The 16,523-nt window shown below is 42.2% G+C and overlaps 1 protein-coding gene across 4 annotated transcripts in view; it reads right to left on the bottom strand.

Moving 5' to 3' along the window:
- The window catches only part of SLC9A6 (solute carrier family 9 member A6), a 52,396-nt gene that overhangs the window by 19,040 nt on the left and 16,833 nt on the right, over positions 1-16,523 (bottom strand). For all 4 annotated transcript variants that reach the window (XM_040627670.1, XM_040627657.1, XM_040627661.1 and 1 more), the window contains 6 exons: positions 13,365-13,506; positions 11,325-11,430; positions 10,941-11,029; positions 8,046-8,159; positions 2,933-3,044; positions 1,875-2,028 (listed from right to left, as the gene is read on the bottom strand). In XM_040627670.1, coding sequence (XP_040483604.1) covers positions 1,875-2,028; positions 2,933-3,044; positions 8,046-8,159; positions 10,941-11,029; positions 11,325-11,430; positions 13,365-13,506 — 717 coding nt within the window. The remainder of the gene's footprint in view (positions 1-1,874; positions 2,029-2,932; positions 3,045-8,045; positions 8,160-10,940; positions 11,030-11,324; positions 11,431-13,364; positions 13,507-16,523) is intronic.

Here is a 16,523-nt window from a genome sequence, read left to right as displayed (position 1 = left end):
AGAATGAAGGAGTGAGAACTCAAAGTCAAATCTCAGTCTGCCTGAATCTTAAACTTGAAGGACTTCTCAGCATTTTCAAAATTGTACTAGACAAATCTGGGGGGAGGGAAAGGAAACTTAAAATCCAGCCTCGGCTCACACATAGGCCAAAAACCCCCGCAAACCACCACAGTAAGAACTAACCAAAGACTGTAAGGTAATGCATACGATTAAGTGCCAAACTGTGCTCCGGGACAGGCAAGATGTGGCCAAAGGGCTTGCAAATCTGGTGAGGTGGATTCAACTCTAGGCGGGGTTTTTTGGGGGGGGGGCGGTAGGCATGGGTGTTTGTGTGGAGGGCCATCAGAAAAGAGAACTGAGTCCGCAGAAATGCTGAGAATCTACTGAAGAGCATTACTTTTCATAAATTATCTTATATTTAATTTTGCTCTTCTCAGTAGAATAAGGAAGACTCTTCATTTACAAGCTCTTAAGGCAAGAAAGGAATTTAATCCTGTCAAAAGTTAACACCCTCATTTCTTGAGGCAGCAGTCTATGAGAAATGAGGAGCGACTGGAGAGCCTCTGTCTGCTACTTAATTCTCTGTATGACCTTGAACAACTTAGAAACTTTTAGAGCCACTATTTCCTCACTTGTAAAATGGAGCTATTGTGATTAGATAAATACATGAAATGTACTTAGCACAATGCCCAGAACATAGTAGGTGCTCAACAAATGCCAGGTCCTCCCTGAGGTAATGATCAGGATCAGAAGAACATTATTTTCAATTATACACAATAATAGCACAGCAATGGTAAGAAAGGAGTTTGAAAAGTAAAAAGAAATAAAGACAATAATAACAACATTCAAAGTGTGATTTAGGGCCGGCTGGTCTCTAGAATGTTTAAGAGAAAGACATAATAGTTTGGAAAAAATGGGTAACAGATTTTATAATGTGAAATACTGTTTTCTCTAATGCACCCTATACATTCTAGAGGCTCGGCAGAAGGTCTATGAAGTTTCAGTCAAACACAGAACTAAAATCTACAAAAGCTTTAGCAACACAGGCTGCTGTATCCATGGAAACAATGCAGAACTCCTGAGAGACAGGGAGCTTTCCAACTGAATACATTAACTAGTATACATTTAACACCAAGATCTTGCAATCTTGGCCTTGGATTGTCAGGTTAGAAACAGTGCTGATCATAAAGTTGAGAAAGAAGGATAACGTCTAGTACTGATTAGGGTTGGGAAAAATTGGACTGTCTCATATGCTGTAGATGAGAAGAAACATTTTCGATCTGATCGGGTGATATGGATCAAAAGCCTTAAATATATGCATACCCTTTGACCGAGCAATGCCACTCCTAGGAATGGATTCTAAGGAAATAAACAAGTGCACAGTGGTGTGTGCATTTATGAATTTTCACACTGTTAATGGCAACACTTAATAGCAAAATCCTCAAATGGTAATGGTAACAGAAAAATCCTAGAAACAATGCAAAAGTCCAAAGATAGGGATTTGGTTAAATAAATTATGATGCATGCAGCCATGAAGTTCTGATATAAATATATTTCCTAACATAAATGTCCACGCTATACTACATTTACAAATCTCTTTACAAGAATACCTGCAGTGTTGCCCCTTTTTGTTAAAAATACATATAACGCATAGCCAGAGATCTGGAAGGACATCCCTCAAGGTGTAAACAATGGTTTTTCACTTTCTTTTGCACACTTCCCATTTTCTCTGTACTACAGGTTACATGATTTTTAAAAGCAAAAAATAAAACATTATACATTCATCAAAGCTTCAACTTTTCTCATAATTGAAAGAAAAAAAAAACCCTAAATTAGAATTTACTACTAAAATGAGGTCCCCAGGCACTACCTACCTTATATGCAAGCACGAGAGCATGGCAGTGGTGCCACCACCAAATACCCACACGGTAAAAAACACAATCAGAAGCGTGGTGCTGAACATCATTTGCCGCGCGTAAGTGGCAGTATCCCGAATGGCCAGGGCAAATGCCATCGCGCCACGGAGGCCTGCAAGGGAACAAAAGACGCAGTTCTTCAATAACTCACTACCGACTCAAGCTTCAGAAACTCCGAGAAATAAGGCACATTCTAAGAACTTAGAAGCATGTGAACAAATATGGAATATATATTAATGCACAGAAGTATATACAAATATGGAGAATTAGTGGGGGGATCCTGACATGCACTGACCTTTTCACAATATTTTAAAATTTTATTTTTTCAACTTACACCCAGTAACAGCCACTCTTTTTTGGTGTATAGTCCCATGAGTTTTGACACAGCATAGAGGCATGTGCCCACTAGGGCAACCAAGACACAGAACAGCGTCACCACCCCCGCCAACCCCCTCACCAAACTCCTTGGTGCTACATCTTTCTAGCCCAACCCCTCTGCCACCCTGCCAAATCCCTGAACTGGTCTCCACCACTGTGCTTTTGTCTTTTTGAGAACGTAACCCTTTAAGACTGGCTTCTTCACTCAGCGCAATGCCTCTGAGGCGCAGCCATACTGTTGTGCGTACCCCAGTTTGGCGTTTTAGTGCTAAGTGCCCATGGCCTCATGGACATCCTAGTTTGCCTATTTGTTCACCCACTGGGCTCTTTCCAGGTTTTGGCAATTACAACTACAACTACCATCGACACTCACATACAGGTTTCTGTGCGAAAATATATGAATCTTTATCTTCTCTACTACATGTGATGTATTTCTGAACCAGGAATTTGAAACCAGAAAAAAATTCTCACAGAAGGGAACAGGACACTCTAAAAAGAATTTTCTATTGGAGGTTGCAACTTCAATGTTTAAGGGAGTCTTGTATTACTAGCACATCATTTCTGTTTAAAATCAAGCTAGTACACGTGTTGTGAGTGGTTTCCTAGAGTGGGCCAAGAGAGGAAAAGTTACAACTTACCAGCAAACATCATCATGTGCTGAAAATTTGATCCAATCTTACTTCTTCTACCCAAATTAAGTAAGAGGGACAAGGGGTAAATATTAGCAGCTCTTCCCAAGAAAATAGCAATCTAAAATTAAGAGGTTAAGGCTAATTTTGTTTTACTATTAATATTATCTAGACTACACACTCAAGATGGTAAAAGAGTATCTTCAGAAGCTCCATCTCTGGGGCACCTGGGTGGCTCAGTCCATTAAGCATCTCTTAATTTTTAGCCCAGGTCATGATTTCTGGGTCATGAGACTGAGCCCCATGCTTGTCCCTCCCCCCTAACCCCGCGCACGTGCTCTCTCAAATAAATAAATAAAATCTTAAAAAAGAAGTTCAGTCTCTAACAGTCTTTTGCTTCTGCTAACAGAGCGCTGTCTAGTGGAAGTTCCTGCAATGACAAAAACGTTCCATATCTGCACTGTCCAACATGGTAAGTGCCTGAAATGTGGCTAGTGTGATGAGGAACTAAACTTTCAATTTTATTTCATTTAAATTAACTTAAATTTAAATAATTACATATGGTTAATTGGTACCAAATTGGACAGTACAGCTCTAGCATACAGGAAATACATTAGATGAATAGAAACATTTAAAAGCCGATCTTCTTTGGTATAACCGTAAGATCATTCGTATAATAGGTTAAGTCATTTTAATTTAAGTCAGTGTTGGTGGGGGAGAGAGCAATACTGGCTAAACTTGCCCTTGCTTCCTCAGAACAAAGAGAAGGGCAGCTGTAACCCCTCCTAGCACTGAAATTCCTACTAGCCCAGCTGTGTTCCTCCAAGTCTATGCTTCCACCCTGCTTCAAATGGAAGTCTTAATGGGAATTCGGACTGGTTTTTAACTAGAAACCAATCCTCGTGTCTTTTTGCCCACTTTCCTGTGTATAGAGACTCCTGCTTCGCAATTACAATTTTTATTTCAGTTGTCATAATACAGTCTCTACCCCATTTTCTAAAAGGGTTAAAAAGTAACATTTAAGACGAAAAACAAAACAAGGTAGGGGGAGCTGGGGGAGGAGAAAAAACAAACTAGGTAAACAGTGTTGACCTGAGTAACTTTGGAAGTGGACAGAGTCGGTAAGACTAAAGGCACAAGGAACTGCACATAAGCATCATGGGCTCGTTGGTCAGGTGGTTTCCCATGGGAGTGCTGGTTAACGATTCTGATGCTCCCATGTAGGCTGGGGTGGAACAATTAAGGGAATGGGATGGTGGACGGTGGGAGCCAGGTTTCTCACTACTGGACTGGGAGTTCACAGGTCATCAGGAGGAGGAGGCCAGAATGATGCATGTGGTAATGGATTAGAGTTGGAGACATCAGTATGAACTTATGCTCGGCTTAACAGAGATACGTATGACTACATAGACATGTATAGGTGTATGTACGTACAGGAGCTAGTATATATATACATATTTCCTCCCTGTGCCAGCTGGGAGTGCCTAGAAGCCAGGACACCCCAATAACATTGAACACACTTATAGCCCAGATCTTGGTTTCTAATTCTGTTCCCCAATAAAAGGAACCTGGGATCCTCGAAAAAATGGCTGATTTGAGGTTGAAGCAGAAAATACACAAGATGAGCATGAAGCATCTTCCCTAGAAAGTAAGGAAGTGCTCAAATAAAAAATTCAAACCACACAATGATGGGGGTGTGCTAAAGGGACAAAGTACCCACCGAAAGAGCTCCTGAGGGCCAAAGCTGGAACAGTCTGGGCAATAAGATTTTAAAAAGTAGTAATGTATTATAACCCAGAGTATAAAATAAATTATCGGTGAGTCCATACTGATATAAATGACAATAAAACAATAAATGGAGGAGAATGGATAAATCCCCCATGCAAAAAATTCCAAATAATTCTGTAGATACTCTGTCCTTGAGAAGGTGGAACCTAACTCCCTGCTGCGTACGGTGACTCCCTTCCAAGTGGTACAATATGGAAAGGGGGAAAAAATGAGTGACTTTACAGTGGTGCAACCTGACAAACACTATCTCGGTCAAGTGATTAAGGCTGGTATCAATATTATTCATACGCTAATAAGCATGGCCCCTTGATTTAATGTGATGGGAACAGCCCCTTACTTTTGTGTCTTCCTCCCCAGTGCTGCACAACCCCAGTCTAATCATGGGGAACACATCAGGAATTCTAGCTCTGACACGTTCTGCAAAGTACCTGACCAGCAGCCCCTCAAAACTATCAAGGGTCATCAAAAAGAAGTCTGTGAAACTGTCACAGTCACCCAGAACCAAAGGAAGCATGACGACTAAATGCAGTGTGGCATCCTGGATGCGATTTTAGACTAGAAAAAGGCCATTAGGGAAAAACTCTGAGAATCTGCATAAAGTATGAGCTTCAGGTGATGACAGTGTGTCAATACTGGTTCATTAATCGTGGCAAGTGTACCACGCTAGTGTGAGATGTTAATGACAGGGGAACCTGGGTGTGGGGTATAGGAGAACTTTCTGTATTATTTTCATCATTTTTCTGTAAATCTAAAACTACTCTAGAATGCACAGGTTATTAAAAATAGTGATTCCCTAAAAAAGAAAGAAAATAACAACAAAACACAGGGGCCAATGTGGCAGTGACTGCTAGTTACACCTCCAATATCTATCCTTCCCTTCATCTCTAGTAGTAGACCCTCCTTGCTTTCACCTCCAGTTTTCATCTGCATACACAGGCACCTAGATAAAGAATAGAGTCCCCAGCTTCTCTTGCAGGTACGTGTAACCCAGTGGATGTAAGGTGGAAGTGATGTGTGCCTACTCTGGGTCATGTTCTTAAGGGCAATTGCCAGACACAGGGGTGAGCCACGCTGGCCCCTAAGAATAAGGGCAAGTCCTGAAGGATGGCCGCAAGAAGGCTGCTTGGGTCCCTGATGACGCTGTGGAGCAGAGCTGCCACACTAGTTCAGACTTTGACATGAGAAAGAAACTTCTGTCTTGTTTAAACCTTGGTTAACTGGGGTTATTGTTACATAACGTCACGCCCATATCCTAACTAATACAGCCAGCAAGAGGACAACTCTCTCCTGGTAAAAGTCAATTTTCATGGTAGGCTTTTGCATTGAGGAACCTGAATTCCTCACAGACTCAGAAATGTATAGAGAATATTTAGCCTCGTTTCTGGATAAGTAGGGTAGATCAAGCCAGTTGACTGCTCAAAAGTTTCTCAAAGACTAGCAGGATATGAAGGGACTGATCTCATGGGAGTCTTCCAGCTATGGTGCTTCTCTTATTAATAGGGTTTTCTCTTTTTTGCCTGAAGTTCATTCCCAGAAGACTAAAACATGACAGAATGGCATTTCAGTAATACCTCACTTTCTAATAGAGATCCTATATAGAGTTTTAACTTTAAAAATATTTCCGGTAATCTCTTTGGCAGAAACTTCATTCTGAAGTAGTTTTTTAAAAATATTTCTTTTGGAAACCACTAATTCAAATATCCCCCTCTCTAACCACACTCCCTGCTTCTGTGTTTCATGTTTATCTATCCCCCTAGGATGGCTCCCCCACTGTTACCTCCCTGGGACCTCCCATCCAAAGAGCCCTCAACTCTTCCCTCAAACAACCAGTCCTCTCCCTTCTTCACTTCCTTTCTCAGCCACATCCTAGTAACACTCTTCCCAGTACCCTCGACTCATTTGCCCCTCTCTGGGTTTTCACTGCACTCATTCGACTCAACCCCAAACCTCGAAGGACCCATCTCTCTCTCTTCTCCACGCTTCCAGTCAAGTACTCCTGGACAAAGTAGTACAACAGGGCAGACTGAGTCTATAGTTAGTGCCTATTCCTCAAACTCAAATGCGTCCTTTATACTCTTTGGCAACGCTACTGCCTTTCTTTGGTCAACTCACTTACTCACTCGCCCATAGTCTCTACATCTATTTCCAAACCTTCTCTTCAAAATCCTATCGCCTGTGGAAGCCAGCCTCCAAGACGGACCCCAGTGATCCTTGCCTTCTAGTATTCACACCTTCATGTAGTCCCTGCTCACGCTGTACCAGGGGCCATCAGTGTGACCAATACAGTGTGGTGGAAGGGATGACAGTCACTTCCGAGATCAGGTTATAAAAGGCACTTCAATTTCCATCTTCGTGCTCACTCAGCTCGCTGCCTCTGGGGGAAGTTATGCTGTGAGCTGCCCCATGGAGAGGTCCCCTGGAGAAAGGCCTCTGGCGAAGGGCAATGTGAGTGAGTCTAGGGAGGATCCTCCAAGCCTCGGTCAAGTCCTGAGAGAGTACAGCCTTAGTCCAGAGCCTGACCACAACCTCAGGAGAGATCTTTGTGCCAGAACCCACCTAAACTGTTCCTGGACTCCTGACCCTCAGAAACTACGTTAAGTAATACCTGTTTGTTGTTTTAAGCTGCTACATTTTAGGGTACTTTGTTATACAATAGATAACTGATAGGCCACCTGCTCCTCCCTCCCTCTCAGCAGATGCTCTCACCTCCTACTTTACAGATAAAAATAGAAGCCATCAGACAGGAACTCCATCTCACAGGTGTGTACCTGCATCTTTACATTCCCTGTCCTCGCCTGGAACAATGGTGGAGCTGTGCCTCCTCCCTCTGGAGGCCAACCCCTCCCCACAGGTTAGAGTCCATTTTCTCCTGTCTTCTCCTGAGGCTGGCACTACTGAGCACTCTCTTTCATGTGCTCAGCTTCTCCATTTTGACTGGTTTTTAGAGCCAGAGACAGAGACAGAGGAAAGCAGCCTCCTTCAGCTTTTTACCATCCTGCCACGACTGCCCTGTGGTGCAAACTGCAAACTCTTAGCCAGGATCTGCTCTCTCTCTTCCCTTCAGTGACAGAGGACAAACAGTTTCATTTTGGGGGACTGCTGGAATGGTCAGAGACCTTTTTTGTTATCTCAACCTGTGTTATTTGTGCAAAAAACAAAAATGAAAAGAGAACAGAAGAAGTATAATAGGAAAAAGAGTTGCAATCCTTCTTTGTTTTACTCAGGGGAAAATTTTATATATTTAAATGTATTCTTATCAATCACCTCTCCAGAAAACACCTGCGAATCTCAACTGAAAAGAAGTTTTCAAAATAGAACACATAATAAAGGATACAAATGCGCCTACTACAAATGTTGGGTTAAAGACATGGTTCTGGAAGGTGAACAGTGTCAGTCCCATGTAGGAGAAGATGAAATTCTCTGCCAAGAAATTGAGAAGCTCAAACAACTGAAACGAAATTTTAAAAGGTTAGTCCAGTAAATACATAAGTTACATAATTTGAAAACACGAGTATCACTAAGATAACGAGGCAGACACTTCACATATGTAAAGCTCATGTTCATCCCCAAAATAGGTGCTTTAGAGGGGAGCAAATGTAGAGATGACATTTCTAGTCCCACAGATAAAGCCAGAAATGTTGCCCCCGCACATCCCCCCATCACTTCCTTTGTCAATCCCCATGTTCAGATATTGTCCTCCTCCTCCTCCTCCAAACCCTGTCAAGTTTTCTTTGGGGATGTACCTTGTCCCTGCCACTGCCTGAGTCTAAAGCCTTCCTCACACCCCACCCCTACTACTGCAAAGGGCCCGTTATTAACTGTACCCCTGCTGCCCCCATCCTACACCCTCACCCAGTGAGTCTCTCTGGATATGGCAGTTTGAAGACACCTCCCTCTTCCAGGCTGGAAGATCCAGTTCAAATTCTATCCTCTTGGCATCGAATGCCTCATGACAACTTTCGTATCACCTCCTCGTCATGTGATTTCACTTTTTACGTGGGTCTTAGCCCCTGTTTAGGGAGCAGGGGCTTGCTTATGCTCCTCCCCTCCCCTGCTGCCTGCATGCCCCGCCCACTCACGCCACTGCCCATTCACACCACTGCCAAGTATTACTGACACAGCAGGGACCGAGACCTGTGACTTGAGTTGCCGAATGAATGAATCTCAGGCCCTCTGTAATCCAGCATCCCTGTCTGTCGTAGTTACCTACCACTGCTCTTGCACATGAGCCCTCTGCCCCACTAAACGGGTAGCGGTTAAGTAACAACATGTGCCCAGGGGTCAAAATGCCTTGGCTTGAAGCCTGTTTTTTTCACTTGCTGGCTGTGTGGCTTTGGGCAAGTTAAACTTTCTAAATCGGGCTTGCCTCATTCTTGAAAAATGGGAATTAAAAATGGAAATAAGTAAGCATATAATTTACTTTAAATGACTTAATACACTATTATTATACTTATTTGTTTAATGATAATAGCTAAACTTTATCTGGTCTTTACTATGAGCCTGATACCATGCTAAGGACTTTACAAGCATTATCTTGTTTTAATCTCACAACTTCATGAGGCAGGTACTATCATTATTCTCATTTTGAAGATGACAACACTGAAGCACAGAGAAGTTATGTAACTTGCCCCCGGTCACACAGCCAGGAAGCAGTGGAACCAGGATTTGGAACAACAGACTCTGCTTTAATCCACAACACCAAGGGTTGGCAAACTTTTCCTGTGAAGGATCAGAGAGAGAGTAAATGTTTGAGGATCTGTGGGCCACATGTTCCCTGTCACAGTCACTCAATTCTACCAACACAGCACAAAAACAGCTACAGACTACATGTTAAAAACTGGGTGTGGCAGCGTGCCAATAAAACTAATGGATGCTGAAGTCTGAATTTCATATAATTTCCACGTGTCACAAAATTTTCTTTTGTTTCCAACCATTTAGAAATGTCAACATCAACCTCCGCTCACAGACCTTACAGGAAGGTCTGGCCATCATCTGCCAACCCCTGCACCACACTTTGTGGCTTTCCATTCGCTAACACTAGGTACCTTTTTGTTCCTGCCTTTACCAGTACTGTTTCCCCTATGGCTTCTTTTCTTATCCTTTTTCTATGTTTTTCTGAATCCTTCCAATCTCTCTAGGTATACCATTTCTTCAATGATAGTTTTCCAGCCTCCTCAAGCCTCAAACCATTTCTTCCCTGCTTCTCTGACCTCTTGTATGACATATCATTTGAAACACAGTCTAGAAGTTCCATTAGTCTGTTGTTCTTTTTTTTAACGCTATACAGGCTTCACATCACCAACAAGACTGAAAACTCCTACCTTGTTGTTATTGTTAATTCCCCACTCCATTGTCTAGAAAAATACCAAACACTGCAGCTGATTTTCTTCTCCACACTTTTTGCAGTAAATTAATTTGTAAAAGGGATTTGTAGCCTCAGTATATATGCTTGGGGGAAGAAAAGTCTAATCTCGTTTGAGGAGTTCGGAAAAAGCATAGGTCATATACTACATTTGTGGCTCCAGAAGAAAGCAGAAAAGAATAACGACATTTGCTCCTGCTTTATCAGGAGTCCTTTCCAGGCTAATCTCACTGTGTTCTAGTCATTTGGCAAAACTGAAAGCATCTAATCATAATCAAGTATGCATTTGTTTCTATTTCAGACATTATATATTGTTCGTTCATTTGTCCCAAACACCTCATGAGACTAGGAAATGCTATGCCTATGTCCCTCATAATTCCCTCCAGGAATCCTGCACACCTGATCATTCGGCACCATATGAAACCCAACCACTGGTGTAGCTGGCATTCCTGGAAACTGAGCAGCTGCAAAGTGCCCGAAGGAAGTCGATCTTCTCTGTGTCACCCAGCAGTAGAGCCAGTCAGATCAGAAATTAATCTTGTGTCTATTACCCAGCGATCCTTCTATTCAGACCTGAGTGAACTTCCAAAGCACTCAAGAGCAATTCGATCAGGAAAACAAGGAAGGGAAGCCAATTGATCACTGAAGCCCCAATAATAATGGCTCCTAGCTATTCTGCTGAACTATCTCTACCCTAAAAGCTGCCACCACCTGCCAATTCCATCTATCTCTGGAGTCAAAGGAAGAGGAGCTGAAATGAGTAGACAGCATTTGGAACCAACTAAAGACGATTTTTCAGTAAAGAAAGACTTTGGTTTTGCTGCTAAGGAGGAAACGATTATTCACAAACTTTAAAGCTTCTCTTACCTGTTTAGTTCTATGCTGAGACTCTGTGGACAGATTATTGTATGTATAATGGGCCTGTGTGATGCCGCAAAACAACACTGCAACCACACCTATAAAGACAACAAGTTCCAAGTTCACATCAAAGGAGACTTCCCAACTTTTGTACCGAGGCCTGTATTTTATAGAAGATCATATGCTTAGTGTTGAAATTTCCAGTTGTGACTTACTTTGTTAAGAGGAACCACTTTCATTAAAAATCTTTTTTATATTCTAAAGTGACAGCATGAATCCTAATGCTAACAAGTATGTTCAAATGCTAGAGGAGGATGCACCCACGTGTCGAAACAATGACTGGCAAAGTCACTCCCTGTGAAGGCTTATGATCAGAAGGAGAAAGGACCCTACCTGTGAAGCCCCATGCTTCAGCCAAGAGGAAGGTACTCCAGGACATCAGGAAGAACAAGCCTGTCTCCAACAGCTGGAACTCCCGTAATTTGGTGAACTTTGTCACGTGAGACTGTCAAGGTTGGTAACAAGATCTCGTAATACGCAAGTAAGACTACAAAAAATAACAGTCGAGGCAAGGCAACCATGAAAGGGCAAGAACGGTTCTCCAATCTAACACAAATCACAGAATAAGGAGGCGCCAAAGAGAAGGACCTCTTAAAATGAGCATTGTACCGAGGAGTCAGCAGTCTTTGCTTCCATGAGGAAGTCACACAGCTCTGTCCATCCAATTGTTTTATGGGTATCACATGCCTTGCTGGAAACCACATCATAAAGGACAGTCAGAGATGCGGGCAGCAGATCACACACAACAGGCCACCTCTGACTATTACTCTGCAACCCAAAGCAAGACAGCTTCCCTAATTATAGCAATTTATATTCACCAAGAACATGGCATTTCCATGAGATTTCGTGTTTATTTGATCCCCTCGCACCTCCGTGATGTAGAGCATTCCACCATGAAGAAACCATGGCACGTCACTCACTCACACAAATCTAGAAAGTATTTGTTAGTCGACTGGGGAAGAGCCCGTGCAGACCTGTGACAAATCTCAGGCTGGAATCCACACCTGCTTCAACAAATGCGTACCACAGCAGAAAGAGGAACAAGACAGACTGCCTCCCCTCAAGGACATTGTAATGGGGCAGCAATACGATTTGTCCTGGCTCCTCCTTCAGAACTTTTTACCGTCTCTTCGTGCCTCCGTTCACCTGTAAAAAGCCGTAAGATAAGTCTCTTCCAGCACAAGGCTGACAGATCCCAAGGTCAAGAGTCACACGCTGTGCTGACTGAGCCAGGCAGGTGCCCCCAAAAGTATTTGTTTTGTATGAAAATATCTTAGAAGTTTTAGGGCTGGCAGCTCTTGAGAGATCATCTAGTCCCACTCATCTTCCCTGCTGCCCCTACCTGCCACCTTCCTACACTGAGGGCCCACAGGTGAAGTGTCAGTGCTCCTGTACCAGAAGCTCCAGGAAGGCAGAGGCCATGTCTGTCTCGTCCATCTCTGATGCCCAGAGCATAGCATCTGGCATGCAGCAGGCAATCAAGAAGCGTTTTCCAAATGAGCACAAGAACGACTTGCCCAACATTTCAATAGCGAACTAAGAGGAGCTCCCATCTGTCCAAACCCAGGAAGCCGATTTTGTTCAACTGACATCACGGTCGTACATTTCCTATTTGTCCCACCCAACAAAGAGCAAATGAACAGCAGGGCAGAATACCCAGAGGCTCACTGGAATATATTTACCTTTATATCAATTTAGTCTACAACCTTAAAATTCACTCCCAGAGGGTCACTGTGTCTAATTAGACTTTTGTAGTGAAAGTTGCAGAGCATGCAGCCTAATGCAAAACAAGGAAATTCCTTTATTTATTTATTGGTAAAGATGATTACATAATGTTTTCAAACCAAGTCCTTGGTTATAAGGTTAATAATTATAACACAATGGGGGTGCCTGGGTGGCTCACTCGGTTAAGCATCTGACCCTTGGTTTCAGCTCAGGTCATGATCTCATGGGTCCTGGGATCGAGCCCCACATTGGGCTCCACACTCAGTGGGGAGTTTGTTTGAAGACTCTCTCCCTCTGCCCTTCCCCCCACTCTCACTCTCTCTCCCTCTGAAATAAATAAATAGGGGCGCCTGGGTGGCTCAGTCAGTGAAGCGTCTGCCTTCGGCTAAGGTCATAATCTCAGGGCCCTGGGATGGAGCTCTGCGTCAGGCTCCCTGCTGAGTGGGGAGCCTGCTTCTCCCTCTCCCTCTGCCTGCCGCTCCCCTCTGCTCATGCCCTCTCTTTCATACTGTCTCTCTCTCAAAAAAATAAATAAAAATCTTTAAAAAAATAGTTCTAACACAACGGCAATTATGGAACAGGAGAGACCATGGAATACAGTATTCAACCACTTTTTAGGTTAACAAGGAAAGATTAACAAAAGGATATTAAAGCTGTCACCACACCAGTAGCGGCGCCCATTGCGAAAGATCCACTGAAGATTCCAAGGAAAATCCCAATAGACTTGAACATGGCTGTGACATCAAAGGTGTGGCTGTTGTCTCCAGCTGGCTGGTATGCCACTATTGAGCTACAAAAGAGAGATTTGTTTTTACTTCCAGAAGCAACTTTTACTTTAAAAACTACCTAAAAAATAATAAAATAAATAAATATTCTCTAGTGTAGTAGAGCTTGAAAGATGAAATCAGGGGAGGGGGAGGGGGGAGCGAGGACAAAAACTTTTGATTTGAACTGCCAAAATAAGGACAAAAGGTTACCAAAACACCCTGTGGTGGATCCAGCTAGCAAGAAAATTCAGCTTTTACTTTAAATGACAATTTTAGGAGATAGAATGTTTTAAGGTCGTCTATGTGAAGTTGTACCAAGCCTTTTTCTCCAGCGTCAAGATATTGCAGTCCTATTCTTCTATGACTCTGTTCAAGACTTCCTCGCACCGAGTGCCTACAAGCCCTAACATACTAATGTGAGCAAACTAATGAAAAATTCCACTTGTTTTCAGCAGAGGCATAAGAATATAAAGAATACTGCTCAATATTCAACCTGGTCACATTTTGTTTTTCCTATGGGAAAAAAAAAGATGACTAAAGTATCCTTTCAACTTTTAGAATACCAGAATGGGCCCAATGCCTGACATCTATTCACTCACTGAAATAGACTTTTATAGGGAAAAAGGCTTGAAAGTCCATCCAAGGAATTAGAATCCACTTAGCTTACCCAGCTGGATCCCTACCTCAAACTTTTGAAAGAAAGTCACTCTGCAAGAGGCCAAGACACGCAATTACAGGAGACACTCTCCATCTTGAACTCACAAGTCCAAACCTGGTCTAAAAATGCTTCTTTTTAAAACGGTCACCCTGGGAAATAGAAATGGCTGAGAAAATCACTGTTGCCAGCAGGTGTCTGGCAAGAGTACCTACCATTAGCAACTCAGTTCTTGTCTCAGTTAATTGATGTACCAGTGTTTTTATAAAAAGTCAGGACTCAAAGACATCACACAAGTCGTGTCAAAGAGAAGGAGAAAAAACACATTCCCAGGAATATACTGAATTCTCCCTGTGGTTACTGCCATGTTTTTTAAGGTTCAAGGCTGAAAAATGGACTTGCTATACCATGTACACCAAGTTCTTTTCATACCTCCACAGTTAAGTTAAAAAAAATATTATTTTAATAAATATGAACTGGCCTCTAATGTCATGCTATCTTATCTATACCTAAAGGGTCTCACCACCATAAATGGTTTTTAAGGCTTCAAAATGGTCCATATGGATATAACTGTTCGTTTAACCATTTCCCTACTGTTAGACATGTAAAAGTTGCTTCTAATATTTTTTGTTACTATAATAAACATGTGAAAGAGCGTATTTGCACTTTTCCCAAATTTTGGACTATTTCCCTATGCTATATTCCTGGAAGCTGGGTATTACTATACCTGTGGCTCCTTTTACATGCAAATGCATTCAAATAGACCTATTTTACATTTTTGGAGGGAAACAGGACTGTATCTCTCAATTTTTTACTGATCATAACCATTGACCTAGAAATTTGACTTCTAAAAAACATCCTACAGAAAAGCTCACAAGGATTCAGAGAGATTTACACATCAATATGTTCACTGCAGTGCCATTCACAATAAAACAATATTAGAAAACATCAATCAGTAAGGAATAGGAGAGGTAAATTTGTGGTGTACCATATAATGGGATAAGAGAAGTATTAACACAGTAAAATGTCAAAGTGAGAAAAGCTAGTTACAGAAGAGTATGTTTAGTACTATGCCTTTTTTGTTTAAAAGTTATTAATATGGGGGTGGGGGGCTGGAGTAACTGGGTGATGGACATTAAGGGGGGCACTTGATGGAATGAGCACTGGTGTTATATGCAACTGATGAATCACTGAACTCTACTTCTAAAACTAATAATACATATGTTAATTAGCTGAATTTAAATAAAACTAAATTAAATTAAAAATAAAATAAAAATTATTAAAATATTTATATAAACTCAATACACGAGAAACAAATAAACAAATCAAAAAAATGGGCAGAAGATATGAACAGACACTTTTCCAATGAAGACATACAAATGGCTAACAGACACATGAAAAAATGTTCAAAATCATTAGCCATCAAGGAAATTCAAATCAAAACCACACTGAGATACCACCTTATGCCAGTTAGAATGGCAAAAATAGACAAGGCAAGAAACAACAATTGTTGGAGAGGATGTGGAGAAAGGGGATCCCTCCTACATTGTTGGTGGGAATGCAAGTTGGTACAGCCACTCTGGAAAACAGTGTGGAGGTCCCTTAAAAAGTTAAAAATTGAGCTACCCTATGATCCAGCCATTGCACTACTGGGTGTTTACCCCAAAGATACAGACGTAGTGAAGAGAAGGGCCATATGCACCCCAATGTTCATAGCAGATCTCTCCACAATAGCTAAATTGTGGAAGGAGCCGAGATGCCCTTCAACAGATGACTGGATTAAGAAGTTGTGGTCCATACATACAATGGAATATTTTATTACTCAGCTATCAGAAAGAACGAGTTCTCAACATTTGCTACAACATGGACGGCACTGGAGGAGATAATGCTAAGTGAAATAAGTCAAGCAGAGAAAGACAACTATCATATGATTTCTCTTATCTATGGAACATAAAAACTAGGAAGATTGGTAGGAGAAGAAAGGGATAAAGAAAGGGGGGGTAATCAGAAGGGGGAATGAAACATGAGAGACTATGGACTATGAGAAACAAACTGAGGGGGGCGCCTGGGTGGCACAGCAGTTAAGCGTCTGCCTTCGGCTCAGGGCGTGATCCCAGTGTTATGGGATCGAGCCCCACATCAGGCTCCTCCGCTGGGAGCCTGCTTCTTCCTCTCCCACTCCCCCTGCTTGTGTTCCCTCTCTCGCTGGCTGTCTCTATCTCTGTCAAATAAATAAATAAAATCTTAAAAAAAAAAAAAAAAGAAACAAACTGAGGGCCTCAGAGGGGAGGGGGGTGGGGGAATGGGATAGACCGGTGATGGGTAGTAAGGAGGGCACGTATTGCATGGTGCACTGGGTGTTATACACAACTAATGAATCATCGA

Source organism: Ursus maritimus, assembly GCF_017311325.1.
Source record: "Ursus maritimus isolate PB19 chromosome X unlocalized genomic scaffold, ASM1731132v1 scaffold_X1, whole genome shotgun sequence".
Classification (NCBI taxonomy): Eukaryota; Metazoa; Chordata; class Mammalia; order Carnivora; family Ursidae; genus Ursus; species Ursus maritimus.
The sequence above is the reverse complement of the archived record's forward strand: the minus strand, read 5'-3'. Positions and strand labels throughout refer to the sequence as shown.